Source organism: Lynx canadensis, chromosome C2, assembly GCF_007474595.2.
Source record: "Lynx canadensis isolate LIC74 chromosome C2, mLynCan4.pri.v2, whole genome shotgun sequence".
In the NCBI taxonomy this organism is placed as follows: Eukaryota; Metazoa; Chordata; class Mammalia; order Carnivora; family Felidae; genus Lynx; species Lynx canadensis.
The window spans coordinates 158,346,210-158,369,091 of NC_044311.2; the positions used below are offsets into that span (position 1 = coordinate 158,346,210).

Sequence of the window (22,882 nt, forward strand, 5' to 3'; positions counted from 1 at the left end):
GGCTCCCTGAACAGAGACCCTAGCCAGAGAGCTGGCAGGCTCCCAGAGGCGGGGGGGTTTCCGAGGGAACCTCTGCAGGCCATCCCCCTGCTGCCACCCTAGCTCTGGACCCCTCACCCTGCAGCAAACCCTCTGGCCTGAGTTACCAGCCCCTCACAGCTGTCAACCCTGGACTCATCCAAGGGAGGGGGTCAGCCTCGTGTGACCTCGTGACCCCACATCAGAGGAGACAGGTGAAGGTGCTCCTGCACTCCATGCTGAGGCAGAGCCTGAGGCTATCCAGCGTCCTCTGCCCCAGCACCACCAGCCCTGCCTCCGAGCCAGGGCTTCATTGTATACCTGCTTCCACCACAGGCTCTCATCGGCGGTGTTCACTAATCTCAAATCCCCAAAGCTGAGACCCCGCCCGCGTGCAAATCGAGGTCGGTGCTGGGCCTCGAGCTCTTCAGACCTCCTCAGCATACCTGGGGCCAGTCGCCATTGGGGAGCTGTTTTCTAAGCAGACACCGGACTCCCTTCTCCAGGGCCTCTACGCAGGGATGCCTGGTGGGGGGGAGAGGAGGCACTGAGTGCACCTGCCACCACTCTCTGGGGGAAGCGCCTCTGGCTACAGCCCAACCTGCACCCGCACCCTTGCGCTACTGGCACAAGGCAGATGGGAAATCCTGCGTGGTGACTAAACTGGCGCTGACGCACACAAGGAACCAGAACCCACCATGAGAGTTAGCACGCTGCAGGCTACCGCTGCACGTTTTCTACCCAGAATCCCACAAAAATGCAAAAGGCAGCCAATGTGGAGGTGAGCAGGCCAGGTGGGCAGCCCCACACAGGTGGCTGGCTGATGGCCCCGCCTGCTCCAGACCTGCTCTTTTGGACAGAATGAGGTGAAACCTCATGGCTGTCGGCCCACTGGTCCTCAGGACCCTCTGAGGGCCGCACACGCCACATGTGCTAATCCTCACTCATCATGGAAAGGGATGACACCCCAGGACTGAGGGTGCAGGACTGAGCTTGGCTGTGGTAGGCAGATCGGGGGTTGGTCCCTGAGCCCCCTTCCCTAGAGGTCCCCCCACAGACTGCTGCTCCTGCTCACACTGACCTGGCCTAATTTTGAGGCAGTTTTAGGAAGACTCCCCAAACGGCCTCAAAACCAACGAGACCGCACAGGCTGGGACACTACGCGTGTCTGTGTGCATGTATGCACACGTGCACACACGTGCACGTGTCTGTGCTTACACACACACATGGAGGTAGGAAGGCCCAAAGACAGCAACTACAGGGACTTGCCTCACCCTACGCTGTTGACACAGGCCTCTTGTCTCCCTTGTCACTTTGGGTGGTCTTCTAAAAGGCAAGCCTCTCTGCAGGAAGCCCTGTGTTTGGCCAGACATATGCCCTCGCCCTGCAGGCCTCACCTCCTCCCACGCCTGCTCACAGGTCAGCCACCCACACCCCACTCCTCCCAACCCCACTACTTGGGGATGGGTCTCGCAGCCCCCACCTGACGGCCATGAGCCCCATCAAGGCCCAGGATGTGTTGTGGATCTGGGACGTGGCACTCTGTATGTAACGCCGCTGCTCGCAGGACTCAAAGTCTTCCCCCCAGCCCCCATCCACCATCTGCTGGGATAGCAGGAAGTCACAGGCCTGGGAGACCGCCGCACACACAGCCCTGTAGAGACCAGCAAGACAGGAGATGCTGTCACTCCAGGGAGGTCCCAGGCCCGATGGCCCACTGGCCAGGCCTCCCCAGGGGTAAGGGGAGGAGAATGGTGGGGGGGAGGGAGGCAGTCTGCACCCCAGTCCCACCCACTATGTGAAGTGAAGGGCACAGAGACACCTGCCTCCTAGGTATGCTGGGAAGATAAACTGAAAAGCTCTCTGGCTGCAGATGCCGCACAGGTATGACCACCCCGAAACACCACAAAACAGAGCTGGGTGAGGTGGCTGGAGACAGCTCAGATCTGAGCCGCCTCCCTTCTCTCAGCCCAGCCCAGAGGGTATCCCACTGGGCGTGGGGCCCACGCAAGCCCAAGGTGCCCCTCCACACACAAGCCAGAAACTTCCCAGAGCAGTGTCTTTACTAGAAGGGGTGCTGTTGGCTCATGAGCTTAGAAAAATACAAAATACTTCAAAGGAAAAGATACCCCCAACAGAATGTCCTGCTGAAAAGAGCCTCACTCCAGCAGGGACAAATGCCCATACTCACCCGCTGCCGTAAGTCTGCCCCATGCAGGCGAAAGCTTCCAGCCCAAACCAGGTGCCGTAGGTGAAGCAAACTCCCCAGGAGCTGGAGGGGAGACAGGAGGACCTCAGCCTTGCAGTCTCATTCAGAAGGGCGTGTAAAACAACAGGAATTCTGCCGGACTTTGGGAACACCCTCCATCACGGAATCAAGGAAGCTGGGGTGATTTGCAAGAAACCCATCCACATAGCCTTCAGCAAGCAACTGACTAGTGTCCCCAGGCTCTCAGGCCAAGGAAAACACACCTGCCACCCCCCCGCCCTCACAAGATGGCTCCAGCTGCTGCCGCCACAAAGCAGTGTAAGAACTGATGCACACCCAGAGGAAGGAGTAATCACAGACACAACAAACCAGGCCACCGAGCCCTTCCAACACACTTGGCCAAACCGCTTTAACAGTGAGCTGAGCAAGCACCGCCAGCGTGAGGCCAAGTGTTCAAAACTGAACAAGGCCCACCAGAAATCTGTTGCTGGCAGCTCACTCCCGGAGCACACGACTGAGCATCACAGGAGCACAGAAGAGCAGAGCCCTCCCATCCCACGCACACAACCGGGAGCTCACTTACCCTTCCCAGGAGCCGTCAGCCCGCTGCTTCTGCCGACAGAACTCCAGGCCCTGCTCAAGCGTCTCCCTGGAACACAGAAGGATGGCTAACCAACAGAGCAATCCACCCACCCTGAGTTCACCCGTCCCACGGTCTCAGAAGAATGAGCAAGGTCTCCCTTACAAAAATAGGTAAAAATAAACCAACAGTTGAGAGAAGAAATGCAAAGGTCAGAGAAGAAGGGATGAGAGGGCAGAGGAGGGAGAAGCAAACTGCCAGTGAAAAGAAATGCAGGAGGGAAGTAAAATGTCAGCGATGAACCCGTATTACAAGCAGCTACAGATACAGACAAACTCTGTTTCACCGCAATAATGTCACTGACGCGAGTTTCAGTAAATATACAGAATGAAATTTTAAAAAGAAATGAAAAATTAGAAAATAATAGATTTTGAGGGCAGAGATCCATCCTAAGTCTAACTGGTACGTTAGGAGAATAACTGGTTCCCTGAAAAGGCCAGAGTGAAGATACAAATACACCCTCCAAGGTGACCCCCGTGACCTTCACCAACAGGTACCCACACCCATGTCATCCCATCCCTTGGGTGTGGACGGCACCTAAGACTTGTTCCCAAACAACAAATTGCAGCAAAGCTGATGGGACATCACTTCCGTGACTCGGGCACAGGGAAGTCTAGCTTCTGTCTCGCAAGCAGACTCCCTGGCCCTTCCCAGCTTCATGAGACACCACAGAGGTGCCCAGATGGCAAGAAACTGAGGGTGGCTCCAGACAACAGTCAGAGAAGAAATGAGACCCTGAGGCTGACATTTTGCAAGGAATGGAAACCTGCCAGCAACTACATGAATGCCATAAGACCCTCCCTTAGCCGCTGCTCAGATGAGATCCCAGTCCTGGCCGGCATCCTGGCTGCAGCCCCATGGAACTTGCAGCAGAGCACCTGGTTAGGCTGTGCCTAGGTTCCCGACCCACAGAAACTGTGAGGCAACAGACATGTGCTGTTTGAAGCCACCAAGTCTTAGTAATGTTGTGACTCAGCAAGAGATAACAAAGGATGAAGGGACAAATAAATAACACTAGCAACCAAAGAGTGATGTGACCACAAGTATAGTGGAAACTAAAAGGTTAAGAGAAAATAAAAAAACTTTCGGCAGCATATGGGAAAACTCAGAACGCACAAACTACTGGAAAAGTAGCTTCTCAAAACCACCTCAAGCAGAGAGGGAGCCTGGATGGTTCTACAACTACTAAAGACAGGAGTCACTTTGCCCAGAAAAAGAAGTCTAGGCCTAAAAGTTTAAAAGGTAAGTTCTACTAACTCACCAACAATGATCATTCTAATGTTACACAAACTCTTTCAGAAAACACAGGAGGAAGGAACACCCCTTGTTATTCTGCAAATCCAACAGACCATATAAAAGTGATGTAGCAAAGCACAATCTTCAGGCTATTGATTAATGAACACAGATGCAAAATTCAAATCTAAATATTAAGAAACTGAATACAGCATAGATATATGCCAATACTAAGCTGGACATATGCAATACTAAGTTGGCATAAAACACCTCCAGAAACAGAGGGGTTTTAACACTAGGAAGATCTATAGTAATCATCTATGACATTAACATATAAAAGAGATTATGTTTATCATCCTTACAGAGATAGAAAAATTATTTCCTAAAATACAACACCCATTCACAACAGAGGGAAAAAACAACTTAACAAAGTAGCATTAAAAAGAACTTTGTCAGGGCGCCTGGGTGGCTCAGTCGGTTGGGCGTCCAACTTCGGCTCAGGTCATGATCTCGCGGTCCGTGAGTTCGAGCCCCGCGTCAGGCTCTGTGCTGACAGCTCAGAGCCTGGAGCCTGTTTCAGATTCTGTGTCTCCCTCTCTCTCTGACCTTCCCCCATTCATGCTCTGTCTGTCTCAAAAATGAATAAACGTTAAAAAAAATTAAAAAAAAAAAAAAAGAGAACTTTGTCAGGAGCGCCTGGGTAGCTCACTTGATTAAGCATTCCACTTCAGCTCAGGTCATTATCTCATGGTTCATGAGTTGGAGCCCCACGTCGGGCTCTGTGATCACAGCTCAGAGCCTAGAACCTGCTTTGGATTGTGTCTCCCTCTCTCTCTGCCCCTCCCCCGCTCGCACTCATGCTCGCTCGCGCTCTCTCTCTCTCTCTCCCCCAAAAACAAACATTTAAAAAAAAAAATCAAAAGGGGCACCTGGGTAGCTCAGTCAGTTAAGCATCCGACTTCGGCTCAGGTCATGATCTCACAGTTTGTGAGTTCAAGCCCCACGTCGGCCTCTGTGTTGACAGCTCAGAGCCTGAAGCCTGCTTTGGATTCTATGTCTCCCCCTCTCTCTGCCTCTCTTCTGCTTGAAGTCAGTCTCTCTCTCAAAAATAAACATAAAAAAAAATTTTTTTAATTACAAAAAAAGAACTTTGTTAACCTGAAAAGGGGTAATTAACAAAAACCTACAGCAAAAATCATTCTAAATGGAGAAATATTGGAAGCAGCCCCCTTTAACATCAGGAAATACTACAAAGATGCCACTACTGCCACTTCTGCTATGCAGGCTTAGCCAAGGCAGTAAGACAAAGAAAAATGTATCATTTGCAAGTGATAGGACGGTCTAGGGAGAAGAATCAAAAGAAGCCACAATTAATTAGAATATAAAGAGTTGCCCAGATGGATTTACTGGTGATTTCTACTAAACATTTAAGGAAGGAATTATACAAAGTGTCTACAGTGTTCTCCAGAGAATAGACACAGAGGGAACACTGCCTGATTCATTCTATGAGGACAGCATCACCTGAATACCAAAAGCGAAGACATCACAAGAAAGGGAAACTATAGAACATTATCTCCCAGCAGCACAGACACAAAGATCCTCAAGAGTATTAGCAAATCAAATACAATAACATGAAAGAATTATATACCACAAACGAGGGGCGCCTGGGTGGCGCAGTCGGTTAAGCGTCCGACTTCAGCCAGGTCACGATCTCGCGGTCCGTGAGTTCGAGCCCCGCGTCGGGCTCTGGGCTGATGGCTCAGAGCCTGGAGCCTGTTTCCGATTCTGTATCTCCCTCTCTCTCTGCCCCTCCCCCATTCATGCTCTGTCTCTCTCTGTCCCAAAAATAAATAAACGTTGAAAAAAAAAAAAAAATTTATATACCACAAACGATATCCCAGGTACATAAAGCTGATTCCACATTCAAAAATCAACTAATATACTCTATCAAATCAACTAGGCTGAAAAAGAAAAATCACATGATCACATCAATAGCTGCAGAAGTATTTGACAAAATCTAACACCTATTTATGATTAAAAATTTTCAGCAAACTAGGAATAGAAAGAAGTTCCTCAACTTGATAAAGAGCAGCTACAAAAAACCTACAACTAACATCACACTTAATGGTGAGAAATGATGCCTTCCTGCTGAGATGAAGAACATGGATGTACCCTCTCACCACTCCTCTTCAACATCGTATTGGAAGTCCTAGCCAATGTAACAGGACAAGAAAAGAAATGGTATATAGATTGGTGTGGAAGAAATAAAACTGTGCCTGTTCACAGATGACATGATTATCTATGTAGAAAATCCCAATATCTATATAGAAAATCCCAAAGAATCAACCCAAACACTTCTGGAACTATTAAACAATCATAGCAAGCTTGCAGGATACAAGGTTAATAGACAAAAAACAATTCTACCAGCAATGAGCAATTCTGAAATTAAAATCACAAGATCAATTATGTTAGCATCAAGAACAAAAATTAAATACTTAGGTATATATCTCTCAAAATATGTACAATATCTATAACAGAAAAGGTACAAAAATCCAATGAAAGAAATCAAAGATATTCCCAACTTCATCTATAGATTCAATGCAATCCCAATCAAAATCCCAGCAAGTTACTTTGGAATACTGACAGATTCCAAAGTTTATACAGAATGACAAAAGACCCAGCACAGCCAATACAATTCCGGAAGGAGAATAAAGTCAATGACCAACACCACTCAACTTCAAGACTTGCTATAATACCTACAGTGATCAGACAGTGTGGTGTTGGAGAAAGAATAAACAAAGAGACCAATGGAATAAAATAGAGAGCCCAGAAATAGACCCACATAAATTTAATCAAGTGATCGTTGACAAAGGAGCCATCAGACTTCAGCTCAGGTCATGATCTCACAGGCTTCAGGCTCTGTGCTGACAGCTCAGAGCCTGATGTAGGGCTTGAACCCACAAACCCACAAACTGCAAGTCTGATGCTTAACTGACTGAGCCACCCATCCAAGCCATGAAGAGATAGGGAAGAGGGGCGCCTAGGTGGCTCAGTCAGTTAAGTGTCCAACTTTGGCTCAGGTCGTGATCTCACATTTCATGAATTTGGGCCCCACATCCGGATCTGTGCTGACAGCTCAGAGCCTGGAGCCTGCTTCCGATTCTGTGTCTTCCTCTCTCTCTCTGCCCCTCCCTCGCTCACGTGCTCACAAAAATAAATAAAAACGTTTAAAGAAAGAAAAAGAAAAAGGGAAGAAACTTAAATACATATCACTAAGTGAAAGAAGCAAATCAACTGTGAAATTCTGGAAAAGGCAAACTATAGTGATTCTCAGGGACAGGTAAGGGGAACGGTGAATGGGCACAGAAAATTTTTGGAGCAGTGAAACATTACTATAGGATAATGATGAACACACGTGTTATAGATGTGTCACAACCCATGGAATGTACAACACAAAGGGTGACCCTGAATGTAAACCGTGGACTTTGGATGATAACGTATTAATATCGGTTCATCAATTGTAAAATAACGAACCAATTTATGCAAGATGGGGTAGGAGGTGGAAGGGGGCTGGTAAACAGGAACTCTCCACTCAATTTTCCTGCAAACCTAAAACTGCTCAATAAGATAAAGTGCATCAAATTTTTAAGTTCAGCAAATTGTCTAGCTGTAAGATCAATATCAAAAATCAATTGGAGAGGACTCTGGGAAGGTGGCCGAGCAGGAAGCCCCAGGAACCTGTCTCCCACCTGGGCACCAACGGCACCGGCAGCACCTTGTCTGCTGTAACTCTGGAGTCTGTCCGAGGCTTGCAACTTCCAGGGGGAGGCTTGGAGGGGAAACTGCAGCTCTCAGCACGGCAGCAGCCACCCGTCTCCCAGCCCCAGCCCCTCGGCAGGCTGGTGTGCACCTACTCCTGGAGCAGCTTACACACAGCTTACAGCGCCTAGGTGGGCAAAAAGGACCGTCTTCCAAAATATTGTGCTCTGATTGCTGCTTCTGATCAGACATTGCTGCACCTCCCACTCTAGCTGAAGTGACCACCAGGGAATTTAAATGCTGTTCACTACAGCATTAGTCACAATGGCCAAAACGTGGAAGCAACCCAAGTGTCTCTCAACAGATGAACAGATAAGCAACATGTGGTCTATCTATACAATGGAATATTATTCAGCCTTAAAAAGGAACTTTGGACACAAATCACAACATGGATGAACCCTCAGGTCATTATGCTCAGTGAAATAAGCCTGTTGGGGAAGGTCATCAAAAAGGAGCGACTGACAACTGACCCATGAGCTGGACCTGGGCACTTGGGAGGCTCCTCACCCCTTCCCCTGTCCTGGGGATATGGGTTCCACTTGCCTTTCTGGCTACCAGAGGCTGCTACAAGGACCCAACCTTGAGATGGTGATGTGGTACTAAGAACTTCTCCAAGGTAAAAAAATAAAAAAATTAAAAAAATAAAAAGAACTTCTCCAAGGTATACAGGACTGAGCCCAGGTAGGGCCTCTTTATAAACTTCTATGATCTGGTGAGAGCCTGCAGGGATCCATTCACCTTTCTGCCCCTTTCCCCCCCCAAGACATGCCTTTGCTTATTAAAACTGCCCAGGGGCACCTGGGTGGCTCAGCTGGTTGAGCAACAGACTTGGGCTCAGGTCATGATCTCGCAGCTTGTGAGTTTGAGCCCCATGTCAGGCTCTGTGCTGATAGCTCAGAGACTGGAGCCTGCTTCAGATTCTGTGTATCCCCCTCCCTCTACCCCTCCCCTGCTCACGCTCTGTGTCTGTCTCTCAATAATAAATAAATGTTAAAAAAAAAAAAAAAAATTAAAAAAAAAACTGCCCCTACCCATCTGGAGGGTCTGTCTCTTTCCTCGGTCTTTCCCTGCCCTCCACATACAAGGCACGTTTCAGATTATACATGGGAAGCTCCTAAGGGGGGTGAGAACCAACAGACCCAGTCACAAAAATATATTACAGGATTCCACTTACATGAGGTAAGAAAAGACAGAAAACAGAATGTGGACTGCCAGGGAATGGGGGCAGAAGAGATGAGGAAATAAAGCTAACAGGTACAGGGGCACCTGGGTGGCTCAGATGGTCAAGCGTTGACTTTGGCTCGGGTCATGAACTCGCGGTTCATGAGTTCAAGCCCCGCATCAGTCTCTGTGCTGACAGCTCGGAGCCTGAAGCCTGCCTTGGATTCTGTGTTTCCCTCTCTGCCCCTCCCCCACTCGCACTCTGTCTCTCTCTCTCTCTCTCTCTCTCTCTCTCTCTCTCTCTCTCTCAAAAATAAACATTAAAAAAATAATTTAAAGGACGCCTGGGTGGCTCAGTCAGTTGAGCATCCGACTTTGGCTCAGGTCATGATCTCACGGTTTGTGAGTTCGAGCCCCACATCAGCCTCTGTGCTGACAGCTCGGAGCCTGAAGCTTGCTTCAGATTCTGTGTCTCCCTCTCTTTCTGTCCCTTCCCTTCTTGGGCTGTCTTCTCTCCTTCAAAAATAAATAAACATTAAAAAAATAATTTAAGGGGTGCCTGGGTGGCGCAGTCGGTTAAGCGTCCGACTTCAGCCAGGTCACGATCTCACGGTCCGGGAGTTCGAGCCCCGCGTCAGGCTCTGGGCTGATGGCTCAGAGCCTGGAGCCGGTTTCCGATTCTGTGTCTCCCTCTCTCTCTGCCCCTCCCCCGTTCATGCTCTGTCTCTCTCTGTCCCAAAAATAAATAAACGTTGAAAAAAAAAATAATAATAATTTAAAAAAGACAAAAATAAAAATGATTAAGGTGATAAATTTCACATTAGGTATATTTTAACACAATAAAAAAAAAGAAAAAGTCAACAGCATAAGAACCCATGACTCCACATTAATAAACAAACAGGGGAAAAGCAAACAGTAGAACACCAACTAACACATATGGAAAAAATGACAGTTTTGTAGCCATCATATAAATAATGATTCAGGCAAAAATCATCATCAGATGAGAAAACTAACAGGTAGAAGTTTGATGAGAAACAGGTCACTTACATAATCTAACACTTTCTCCCACAAGAAAAAAACAGTAACTTCACAGTGGAGAAAACAAGTGGTCATCACCTTAATCACAGGGTCCATATTGACGTGCACATCCTGGTGTCATGCACTAAGAAGTCCCCATCACTTTTGTAATCTTCCTGACATAAATGCGTAATTTCATAACCTGAATCTAATCATGGGGAAACACCAGAAAAACACATGTTGAGGATATTCTACAAAAACTTGTCACGAGCCTTAAAAATGTCAGTCGTCAACCCCAAGGAGACACTAAAGGATTGTTCCAGGGGGAGACTAACAGCTGGCAGCTCAATTCAGTGACCCTGGGTTAAATCATGAGGGAAGATTTTGCTATAAAAGCAACTTGGGCAATTTAAATGAATTCTGTAGAATAAACAATAGGATTATATCGACATTAATATTATACAGTGTTAATACTGTGACTTGTATTTCCATAAGAGAATATCCTTGTTAAGAAAGGCTAAAGTATTGGGGCATCTGGGTGCCTCAGTCGGTTAAGCATCTGACTCTTGATTGTGATTCAAGTCATGATCTCACAGTTCTGAGATCAAGGCCCACATCTTGCTCTTCACCCTGCTTGGGATTTTCTCTCTCTCTCTCTCTCTCTCTCTCTCTCTCTCTCTCTCTCTGCGCCCCTCCCCGACTCTCTCTCTCCTTCTCTCAAAAATAAACTTAAAAAAAAATTTTTAAAAAGAAATGCTACAGATTTTAGGGATTAAAGCACATCACATTTGCAATTTACCCTAAAATGATTTTGGAAAAAAACATACGTTGAAGGAACACAATGAAGCAAATGTGAAATGTTAACAGCTGAAGAATCTTGGTAAAAGATAAAGAGGAAAGCTTTGTACTACTAGTATAACTTTCCTGTAAGCTTGAAATTAAGAGAGAATTTCAAGTCAAGGTAGTAAAAATGGAATGTTCCATATATGTAGCGTCACAGTACCTGGCTACCTCAAACTATATCTCTAAAACTCCCCCAGATAAATTTAAAATTTTAATATAATAAATTAATACATTTATTTAAATGCTTCTGTTCAAACTGGCAAGAGATAAAAATGGTCTAGAGCTTTAACACAGTTAACAACAGTCACTCTGTGCTTCCCGAACTGTTGCCCCCACCCATCCCACTATTCCCCTTGGGTCGGGGAGTCCAGGCCGACAGGGGAAGTGACTGGGACCAGGACAACACTACCAGGAAAGGGCAAGGGTGGAGGAGGGGGGGGATCTCCCCACACAGGCTGACCCTAAAATCACGTGGATCTAGGGAAAAGTAATGGTTCTGGATGAAGATTTAGCAAGAGGACACTAATTAAGGTTAAAATGGGGAAAAGCTGAAAAATGACAATGAAAACTTAGAAATACCCAAGACACTACTGGGCCACTAAAACAATGAAATGCCTACAACCATCACAACTCCTGCAGGAGGAGAACGGGACTTCCTGACATGGAAAGTCATCCCCTGCTCTCAGACTCCTCGCCAGCACCAACTGAGCCTGCTCTATAGGACCCATGGAAACGTGGAGATCAAGCAGTCCTCACAGATTCCTCCCAGCAATGATGAGCTGCTTGCTTCTGCATTCTCCAAGATTCCTCCAAAGGGCACACTTTACTTTTTTTTTGAATACTTCCTAAAAAGATGATACATTAAAAAAGGTCAATTACATGAGAGTGTCACTGAGAACAAGCTGTACCCGGAGGAAGGGACCAGAGATCACCCTTCAGCGCAGTGCATGGCTCATGGACCCCCAGGCCCAGGTGACAAAATCACGACGAGACAGAGGTGACAACCCCCCAGCAGCTGTACCACCTGCCAGGACAGAAGAAAACCAGCAAATCACAACTAGAAAATCCTCCATTTTTTTTGGAAATGAAGCCTCATACTCCTGAACAACTCCTGGCCAGAGAAGAACTCACAACAGAAATAATTTTAACCGAATGATACACCAAGACTTACTGTATCTTAAGTGCACATTTAAAAAGCCTGAAAATCATTTTAGTATCCATCTAAGTTAGAAAAAGAAAGTAGAAAGAAAATAATAAAGAGCAAAAATTGGTGAAACCAAAAACAAACATCAAAAACATAAACATAGCTAGACAGAATCAAAGACTAAAGATGGTTTCTGTGAAAAGACTGGTGAGATTGATAAGCTGCTGGTGGAGAAGAGGTCCAAGCTGCCAACATCAGGAAGGAAATGAGGCCATCAGTGGCAAGGGAGCTGTTGAGCACCGTGGGCAAGCTCTGTGCTGATCCACAGAAAATGGAGCTAAACAGGAAAATCCCCAAAACTGATAGAAACACAAACAAAAGGAAATCTGTACAGTTCTATAACAAGAAACTGAACCTGTAAATAAAAATTTAACCCTTTCCGTCAAAGGGAACTCCAGGGCCAAATGGAACCTCTAAACACTTGAGGCAGATATAGCACAAACCTCACAAACTCTTCCAGAAAATCTAAAAAGAAAATATACTTTCCAACTCCTCTTACAAGTCCTGCGTTACCTTCTTGGGAGAGCCTGACAGAGACATTGAAGGGAAAGAGCAGACTGGTTTCCCTATAACCACAGTGGTAAAAATCCTTTCAAAAGTACTTTTTTAACTAGATCCAGCGATATCCAAAAAAGAAAGCACACCACGACCAAACTTGAGTCTATACCAGGTTTGCTGTGAAGCATGAAACAACGAGATCACACCGGATGAAGGGTTATCTACGAAAGTGAATGAACGTACCCCACAACACAGAGAGTACACTCCTAAGCACGTGTCCTCAAGAAAGGGGGTGCCCTGGGCAAGTACAGAGTGTTCCCAGCAGGATAATTCACAGGAACCCACTGAAAGGCTCCCAAGGATCCAAGACAAACCAACGGATAAACAAAGTGTGGCATCTGCGCCAAACAGAAATGCCGCCAGCAAAGAGGGTGGGCTGCTGCTCCGCAACCACGGCCTCACCGAGCACCGAGCCGAGTGAAAGAAGCCAGACCCACGAGTCTGGCTGTGGGACTGATTCCCTAAGTGTAGGATCAGAGCAGCCTGAGAACCAGGAGGGCAGCTTCTGGTTACATCTATGTGCCCACGTGGTGATAATTCATTAGGCACCACACATAGGAGATCTGTACACCTCTCTGCATATGTGTCAGATGTCAACAGGACAGGCTTATTTAAAAACTACCGTTTATGGGGACACAGGTGGAGTTGGGGGTACAGATCTTTCTGACCTTCATTAAGAGATGTGAAAAGTAACTCATTTTTGCGTTACAGCTCTGCCACTCTGAGCCCTCAATACACATATTTGATGTAGAACTGACTTCAGAACATGGATTCCACTTTTACGCAGATTTTCCTCGATAAATATCATGCTGTACTGTAAATATATTTCCTCTTGTTATTTTAATGTTTTCTTTAGCTTACTTTATTACAGTATATATAACACATAACCTACAAAATACATGTTAATCAACTACTTATGTTATCAGTAAGGTTTCTAGTCAACACAAGACTATCAGTAAAGTTTTTGGGTAATCAAAAGTTGTATGCAAATTTATGGGGCGCCTGGGTGGTTCTATCAGTCGACTGAGCATCCAAATTCAGCTCAGGTCATGATCTTGAGGGTCGTGAGTTCGAGCCCCACATCAGGCTCTGTTGCTGACAGCATGGAGCCTCGAGACTGCTTTGGATTCATTCTGTGTCTCCCTCTCTGCCCCTCCCCTGCTTGCTTGCTCTCTGCCTCTCTCAAAAATAAACATTAAAAAAAATTTCTTTTTCAAATTTTTTTAATGTTTACTAATTTTTGAGAGACAGAGACAGAGCGTGAGCAGGAAGGGGCAGAGACAGAGGGAGACACAGAATCCAAAGTAGGCTCCAGGCTCTGAGCTGTCAGCACAGAGCTGACACGGGATTCGAATCCACGAACACTGAGATCATGACCTGAGCCAAAGTCGGACACTTAACCAACTGAGCCACCCAGGCGCCCTCCAGCCCCCCCGGCAAAAAAAATTTTTTTTTTAAGTTACACACAGATTTACAACTGCACAGGGGTTTGGCACCCCTAACTCCAAAGTTGTTCAGTTCAAGGGTCAACTGTACTTTAGGGCATACAACTAGACTCAGGAACACTGGAAATCCCTTCTGTTATTAAGTGAGTTTTAATCCACAGAGTCCCCTTCCTGCAGTGAGCCACCCACCCCAGCAACAACACGCTCTGTGTCCTGTGTGGCAGCATCTCAGCTCTTGGCTCCTGAGCTGATGACACCCGTGGCTCAGTGACCAAACATCCCTGTGCCAAGACCACCCTTACCGGATCTCCCTGGCCCTGTGGTCCGGGAAACACTCATGGAAAAGTTTCAGTGCCTGCATCACAGCTGAGGTGCACTCCACATATGTGTAGTCAATCATGATGTCCCCTGGAAGAGGGAAGGAAGAATCGATGCCTATCAGCTTCACCTTGTTGCCCAATTTGGCAGCTCAGACCACACCATGAAGAATGCAAAGATCGTAACATGCAGACCTACATGGAACATCCAGAGCCTCAAGGTCCTCCAGAGGAACAAGGCAAGAGACCCCAGTGACTGGCCCAGGAGACACAGCCACTGGCGGGGGGACAGTGGCCGGCACATACACAGTGACCTGGAGGCCCATCTGGCTACAGGAGAGCTAAGCCAGTGGGAGGGGAAAGGAGAGGGGTACAGGGCAGAGCCACTCCAACTAGACCACATTCAACAGTTACAGAAGCGAGACAGAGACCTGCAAGCAGGGTATAGGGGCATTTGCAAGGTTTGCAAGGAGAAACTCAGGTGAAGGCACTCAGGTAAAGCAGCTGCCCTTACAGACCGGAACCATGCGCACAGCAGGGAGGACACAGGGCTAGGGGGTCCCTACCGACACCCTCCTGCCAGGTGCCTGAGCTCCGTGAAGAGCACGCAGGACACGGGGTGGTCTCCACGGAGGATGGAAAACAGAGCAGGAGCCAGCCCAGGCTCGAGCCAGAAAGCCAGGTGACTCCTCTGCCAACCCCCGAGAAACAAAACCACAGCTTTTCCATCCACAACCACAGGCACTATGACCACCTTCAGAGGCCAAGGAGCACAGAACATTCCAGTGTTTAGGGAGTGCTCCTTAAAGGATCCACCATCATCTGCCAACACCTTTGTTGGCACTGCTCCCACCCTGGGGGAGGAACTCCGGGCTCTGGTTGGCAAATCCATCTCAGGGCATGCAGGGCCCCTGGGTCTGCGTACCACCTGGCTGGCCAACCACTCACCAAAGACCTCCGAGGGGTTCAACAGCTCCAGCAAGTAGCCCCCACGCTTAGTCTCATAGGTGGCAAACCCTCCATCAGGATTTCTCATGTCCAGCAACTAAAACCAGAGAGAGGGCATCCTGAGAGTTCACTCATGTGGTTAAGCAGGCGGGAGAGCCCACAGGTTGTGGCAGACCATTCTAGAAACACCCAAGGCTAAAATGAAAGGGGCAGGGATGGGGAATGGGGGGCCAGTTCTCATATTAAACTGAGACCTTCAGTGCCTAGAGGAGTGGGCCACAACTTTATCACTCACGTGCTCTACGAGTGACCATCTGGGACCCTGACACGCACCTGCTTATCCATTTATAAGTTACATGTGTGCTGCCAAGCCACACGATCTCCATTGTAAAACACGCACAGAGTGGGTGTACTGAAAGGGTTTTACACAAAAACAAACAGAAGTTCTCATCTTTCTGCAGATACCCCGTGGAGAATACCAGCCTTCCCGAAGGCAGCCCCTGGGAGCAGCCAGATATGCAAGCCTCCAACACAGGGCTCACGGCTTCCCAAACACAGATGCTGTCAGAGGACATGCCCCTCTGGGCTTTCAATCTGGCCCTGGGGATTTGTGGACGCAAAAGCCACGGGAAGTGCAGCTCCTACGCAGCACGAAGTGGACCCAAGGGTTGGCGGCGGGGCAGCCGGATCTCCCTCGTGCCCAGCAGCCTTACCACAGCAACAGCATCATAGATCCGCTCTCGTGCGACATGCTTGGTGACAAAGGGACACTGTTCTTGCAGGAGAAGGATGGACTTCAAGGCCTCAGCTGTGCAGTCAGTAACAATCCAGCCACAATCCAGCGTGCTGAAGGGGAAGCCACCCTGGAAAGTGTGGGGCCAGTCATGGCCAGGGCAGAGGGCCGAGCCCGTACCCTGATCTTTAGGACCACCCGAGGTGATGGTACCTCCCTCACCCAGGCAGAGCCCTGGCCACCATAAAGGTGCAGCCGCAGCCCCACACCACACACATGTGGACAGCCTCCCAACCTGCTGTGAGAAGGTGTGCACTGCATCCACGCTCCCACACGCCCAGAGGAGCTGCCCTCCACCCTCTGCAGCTCCCTCACCACCCTAAACCACATTCCGACAGCGTATCTGGTATCTGCATGTACTGCTGTCTAATAGCATCTCTGAGGCACAGGTGTGTGTGTGTGTGTGTGTGTGTGTGTGTGTGTGCGCGCGCGCGCACAAAACACTTGTCGTGGCAGCATGAGGAAGCCCCACACGGCTCACTAACTCACGCACACAACTCCCCAGTCAGGGAAACCTTGAGTGTGTTGGTGAAACCCCACACCGTGTGTCTATCAGAGCAGGAAGCCACAGGAGACCGAGGAAAGAGCCCTCTCAACTAGCAAGGCATAGCTAACTGTGGTGGTCTCTTTTGGAGCGCAGGGCGTAGGACTTGGGGCAAACAGGGATGGCCGTGGTACCTTGCTCATCTGGCGGTAGTACTTCTGGTAGTCAGGGGGGCTGTCTAGCACCTAGGCGGCATCCACATGGCACATGCAGAAAACAGAGAAGGCCCATGTCACCATCAGATGCAGACACCAGAGCCAGTAGGGGCTAGTGCAAAATACACAGGGACCAAGAGCCACTGGCCTACTGCCCTCTCAACCATCGGGGCCAAAGGCACCCTTTAAAGCATCACCCCGTGGCCCAAGGCCTGCCACCCCCATCCACTGCTGGGGAAACATGACCAAGGCACCACGCGGCACCAGAGAGGGCAGACCAGGGTGTCAAGGCAGAGGTGAGGAGGCGGTACCTCTGCGTGCAGAAGCCCCACCACCCTCAGGTCAGATCCGACCTCACCTGTGAGATCCGGATAAACTCATGTGCCTCCTGCAGGGAAGATGAAAACTCGGGCCTGTGCTGTGCCCCCGCCTGGAAGAGACAACAGAGGCTAAGCTGCTCGCTGACACAAGCCTGCACAGATGAAGTGGTTCCCAGACAATCCTGGTGACGTCTTGCCACCACTGGGAAACAGGAGCAATCTCACCAGAGTCTCAGGCTCTGGATTCTGCTGACAAGTCAGAAAGATGTGACAGAGAAATAAAGTAGGCAAAAGAGACAGTCCACACCACATCCAGTGGAGCCCAGCCCAGCCCATGTCCAGAGGATCCCTGCCCCATCTAAGGCAGACCATACGTGGCCCTGACCACTCTTCAAGGTTCTCCAGAATGTCACCACTCTCAATCCTACCAGCACAAAAACACATTCTGGTTTCCCTCCAGCATGTGCTCAGAGGTACCCATAATGAGCAATTTGAATGTTGAGAAAAGCCTAGAGCCCACTCTCCCCGCTAGAAGCTTCCTGCCCTGTCTCCCCAGGAATAGACCTTATACGCTCCCTACTCCTGAAGCCTCCCAGCTGGCAAGATCACTGCCAAAACTTCTGGGCAAGATCACTGCCTCAGCAAGACCATCGCCAGAGGCCTCGGAGTCCAGGTGGACAAAGGGTCAGGGCTAGCAAGTGCCACGTCCACATTGAGTGCAGGGGTGGACACCCAGGAAAGTCAATTGGAGCCACGGGAGGCTAAAAAACAAGGAGGCAGAGCCACGTACCTCTAGCAGAGCCTGGATGGCAAATGAGGTGTCCCACACCTGTGAGCCGTTGGTGCCCTGCACGCAAGCACAAGCCATTAGAACAGCAGCTGCAGCCGGGCACTTGGGTGGCTCAGTCAGTTGAGCATCCGACTTCAGCTCAGGTCATGATTCTTGTGGCTTGTGAGTTCGAGCCCTGCATCGGGGCTCTGTGTTGACAGCTCAGAGCCTGGAGCCTGCTTCAGATTCTGTGTCTCCATCTCTCTCTGCCCCTCCCCCACTCATGTTCTGTCTCTCTCTCTCTCTCTCTCTCTCTCTCAAAAATAAACATTAAAAAAAAATTTTTTTAGAACAGCAGCTGCAGCTCCCTCTACCCACCCACCACTGCCCAGGATCCTCAGGGATCGAGGGCACCTCAAGGGCCGAGGAGGAGTCTGGGGGCTCACAACAGCTCCCGCAAAGTGGTGGGAGCCTAGCCAACTCCTGACCTAGGCTCCATGTTCTGTGCACCCCTCAATGCCCGAGGGCCAGAAAGGGGACGTCTCTGCAGGCAGATGAGAGTCAGGCAGCTCCACCTGCCTTCACCAGGCCACCAGTTGGGACAGAACCCTCTCAGGGCACTTCCGGTATCTGGACAACCACCGCCCGTGACCTCCACTGTCCCAATACCCAACAACAGGCTTTTGCCCGAATCACAATGATGACCAAAAACACCCCCTCACTTCTGAGTACACCTGGAGGTGGTGGGGCCTGGCTGAAGCCTCAACAGAGCTGGGAAGGCCCCCTTCAAATCCCACCCTGGGAGCCTAGTTCATTGGTCAACACTCTGGTCCCACCAGAATGCCAGTGGCCAAATCCCAGTGACACTAAGATAGACGGTGACAGGCACTTGGATAATAGGGACAGGGATGGCAATGCCAGAGCCCAGACCAATTGGCGGCACTGAGAGAGCAACAAAAACCATGGCCTTGCAGGACAATATATAGGAAGGACACCTGCCACCAGGAAAGCCTCCTGGCCAAAAGAAACCTGAACTGGATCAAGCCTGAGGGTCTAAATGCCAGTTGCAGGAAATACAGGGCACAGAGGAAACAACCAGTCAGATCCAGAAGGGGGATGCCCTGGGAACCAATCAGTCATCCAGGAAGGAAGGGCAAGCACCCAGAAGACCACTGGGCAAAAGTGGCTTCGAGGACCAGTCACCTGGCTCAAACCCTGATGCCAACAAACCTGCCACAAAACCAAACTAGGGACTGTCATCAACCCCATAAGGCAAAAGCAGTGTGATTTTGCAAGAACAAATAAGCTGGGGTGCTCAAGGAGTCAGAGGGGATGGAGAGCCCACACAGGGGTTTGTGACCTGCCTCCACTTGGCATGTAAGAGTCAGGGAGCTGGGAGTAAGGCAAGGACGCCGAAGCGAGCTCTGTACTGGGCAGTGCTGGGTCCATGTGTATCTGTCCCAAGGGCCAGTGGCCTATCTGATCCAAGAACACTGCCAGAGGCTCTGTGTTTCCACACTTAGCCAGGTGGGTGACAGTACACATTGTCACCAAAACTCCCACAGGGTGATGCAGCGGTTCCCAGGCTGACCGCTCTCAGGTCAGCCCTAGCCACACTGTGACCAGACACCTCCACCCCCAGGGTCACACACAGGAAATGAGCCAGGGAGGGAGGTGGTGGCAGAACACCATTTATGATAAATGGCACAAAAAGCAGAGCAGCGGACACAGAGAAGGGCCACGGGGGAGCACATCTCAGCCGGGGGTGCGAGGACACGAGGCTGGGGGCATGAAGCACAGGCTCCCCTCCTTCCTGCCTGACGCCCACCTCCCATGGGGGAGTTGCAGACTCTCAGCCTTCCCGCAGCCTTTGGGGCCTGTCGGCATCGCTGTCACACGGCACACGCCCAGGAAGCACCCCGGTTGTCCCCTCAGACTCAGGACTGGGGATACCAGCGGCCGCTCAGCACGTGCTGCCAGAACTCACTGTGAGGACTTATTGAATCTTAACAAACCTAAAGAGCAGGAATGGTTGAAAAGGAAGCAAACGGCCACGGCTTTATAGCCTTTACCTGCATTTTCATGCCATCGAGACCCAGCCTGTGAGGACAAGAAAAGCCCAGGTCAGGAAGCAGAGGGCAAAGAGCCGAAGTCAGGCGGCCACCCAGAGCCCGGCTCACCCCACTGCTGGCAGCAGACCCACCTGGCAGACCCACCCACCATGGTCCCAACTGCAATCAGTGACTGACCCATTACTCTTGTCGGCGAGGCCTTTCTGACGTTCACCAGAACCTGCCCCATGCACCCCCAGGCTTCCTAGCTCTACCTTCCCAAACCACCAGAAGTTCTTGCCACATAACAAATCTTTCAACTCAGAGATAACCCTCACCATCTTCCACACAACCCCTGAAATTCCTGATTCCAAATGTCACTATACACATACGTGATCTCCACGCCTGCCACTGTGCTGGGGAGGCCCCCACGCACGTCTGCCCTTGGCTCTCAGCCATGTGCGTCAGGGACCAAGTGTGATGCTGACCAGCCACAGGCCCTTCCAGCTGCACTCACCAGAGGTAATCAGGAATCCTGGAGATGTGCTCCTGGAAGGCAGAGGAGTCCGGCCCGTCCACGTACCAGCGCACAAGCATGTTGATGGTTTTCGAGATCTGCAGGAGACATGGCTGTGTCAGGACCTTGCTCCAGACCTGTAGTGGCTCCCAAGCATGAGGACCACAGCCCAAACACTGGGCCCCCAGCACAGCCTCGCTCCGGGCCAGACAAGGCCTTCAACTCTAAGCGGAGCAACTCACTGCTCACCAAGCCCCGAGAGCCAGAGACCTAGCCAAGTTGTGCCGCCAGAAAGGGAGATGGGAACGGCCTGGGGCACGTGCATAGACAGAAGACAGAGCATCCTGTGAGAAACAATGTGAGCCGAGGCAACTGGCGAGCAAGCACAACCACCATGAGGGCTGGGGGTCCCCCATGTGGGCATGCAGGGTGTGCCTTGAATAACTCAGAGACGCAGAACAGGATGGCAGGAGGGACAGGGGAGAGACAGAGAGACAAGACCTGTGTGGCATGGACTGCTTGCTCACGACAGAATGTTGGGTTTTTTGTTTTCTTTTTAAGAAATGATTTGATACTTTTTTTTTTAACGTTTATTTATTTTTGAGACAGAGAGGTCAGAGAGAGAGGGAGACACAGAATCGGAAGCAGGCTCCAGGCTCCGAGCTGTCAGCACAGAGCCCGACGCGGGGCTCGAACTTGTGAACCACGAGATCATGACCTGAGCCGAAGTCGGACGCTTAACCGACTGAGCCACCCAGGCGCCCCTTGATATATTTTTTTAATGTTTATTTTTGAGAATGAGAGCGAGAGAAAGCGCGTGCGCGAGCATCGGGGAAGGGCAGAGAGAGAAGGGGACAGAGCATCCAAAGCAGGCTCCACACTGACAGCACAGAGCCCAATGCGGGGCTCAAACTCACGAACCATGAGATCGTGACCTGAGCCGAAGTTAGATGCTCAACTGACTGAGGCAGGCAGGCATCCCTGGACAGAACGTTCTAAAGGCCCAAACCTCCGACTCTGGCTTCTCATAAGCAGTTAAGTGCTGTTCTCATGTAGGTCAGCCATGCTTTACTCAGTGCTGAGCCGAAAGCCCATGAAAATCACACTGCTGCTAAGGGAACACGACTCACTGCTCCACTGCTCCGTCGAGGCAGGACAACCCACCAGGCTGTCAGAGGCCCCACAGAACACCAGGGAGCAGGCTGCAGAGCGGAGCTGCGGGATGCCACACCAACTGGACTTCCCCAGAGAGGCCGCGGCACGGCCCACCAGGGGCCCAAAACAACAACGTCCCCCGCAGCTGTCACCCCACGGCCGTAAGGCAGCCCCCCAACCCTGCACTGGCTGGGGTACACCCGCCCTCTGTCAAGCTCCACAGCCTCACGACGCAAAGCCAGGCCAGGAGCCTGGAGGCTCGGAGGAGAGAGCTCCAAGTCACCAGGCGCGGCAGGAACCAGGACTGGAACCCAAGAGCCCCGGCACTCCAAACCCCACAGGACAAGGGCAGAAAATGAGTTCTAGGGAAGACACTCAGGAGAGGCCAAGCATCCCTCCCAGCAGCCAGAGAGATCTTGAGAGGCAGCCCCAGGAGCAGCACTACACACTCACCAGGTGACAGGAAGGGAAGGGAGTACTAAGTGCAAGACACAGGGGACAGATGGGGGTTCTCTCTGCCAGGCTCTCGTGGGAGACCTCACCTCCGGGAAGACCCCCACTGCCAGCTCCAGAGACTGGCCTCGAGACGGCCTTCTGCCCCAGCTCCTCCCCCCACATGGGCTGCAGTTGGGTGCCCACCCCAGGCCCAGACACCCAGCAGTGGGATCACTGACCGGGCCAATGCTAATGTACTTGGAGAAGCAGTCATCGGCCACGATGTGCTCGTACAGCTTCTGGATGGCCCGCTCCCGCAAGCTGGTGCTGTGGTGGCCCTCGTACAGGTTGAGTAACACTGCGGGGAGTCAAGGGTGTCAGCACAGGGCAGCACCTGGGGCCTTCCCCATGACCCTCCTGGACATCCTGGTATGCCGCCCTGCCCTGTCCCTGATGCCATGTTCAGGGTCCACTCCCCCGAGTGGAACTCCAGCCCGGGTGCCTCTCAGCACTGACTGGGGCAAAGACCCAGCTCCCACCCCAGGGCTCAGCACAGAAGACGTGAGCAAGACAACATGTGATCAAGGGAACATGACTCACACGCGGCACCCCATGCTGGCCCCCGAGCCACCAGGGTTCTCGCAGGAAGATGGGTCTGAGCTGGGCCCCACAGGGTCCTGCCCCTTCTCCCCTAAGGAAGGAACAAGCGTGCCCTCCAGGCCTGCAGCCTC

General features: G+C 50.5%; 1 protein-coding gene across 3 annotated transcripts in view; it reads right to left on the minus strand.

The window, feature by feature from the left end:
* LSS (lanosterol synthase) overlaps positions 1–22,882 on the minus strand; it is a 37,341-nt gene that overhangs the window by 4,895 nt on the left and 9,564 nt on the right. For all 3 annotated transcript variants that reach the window (XM_030329654.1, XM_030329653.2, XM_030329656.1), the window contains 13 exons: positions 22,391–22,509; positions 20,562–20,659; positions 20,066–20,093; positions 18,015–18,071; positions 17,263–17,334; positions 16,884–16,934; positions 16,126–16,275; positions 15,413–15,509; positions 14,450–14,555; positions 2,811–2,876; positions 2,210–2,290; positions 1,502–1,672; positions 465–543 (listed from right to left, as the gene is read on the minus strand). In XM_030329654.1, coding sequence (XP_030185514.1) covers positions 465–543; positions 1,502–1,672; positions 2,210–2,290; positions 2,811–2,876; positions 14,450–14,555; positions 15,413–15,509; positions 16,126–16,275; positions 16,884–16,934; positions 17,263–17,334; positions 18,015–18,071; positions 20,066–20,093; positions 20,562–20,659; positions 22,391–22,509 — 1,175 coding nt within the window. The remainder of the gene's footprint in view (positions 1–464; positions 544–1,501; positions 1,673–2,209; positions 2,291–2,810; positions 2,877–14,449; positions 14,556–15,412; positions 15,510–16,125; positions 16,276–16,883; positions 16,935–17,262; positions 17,335–18,014; positions 18,072–20,065; positions 20,094–20,561; positions 20,660–22,390; positions 22,510–22,882) is intronic.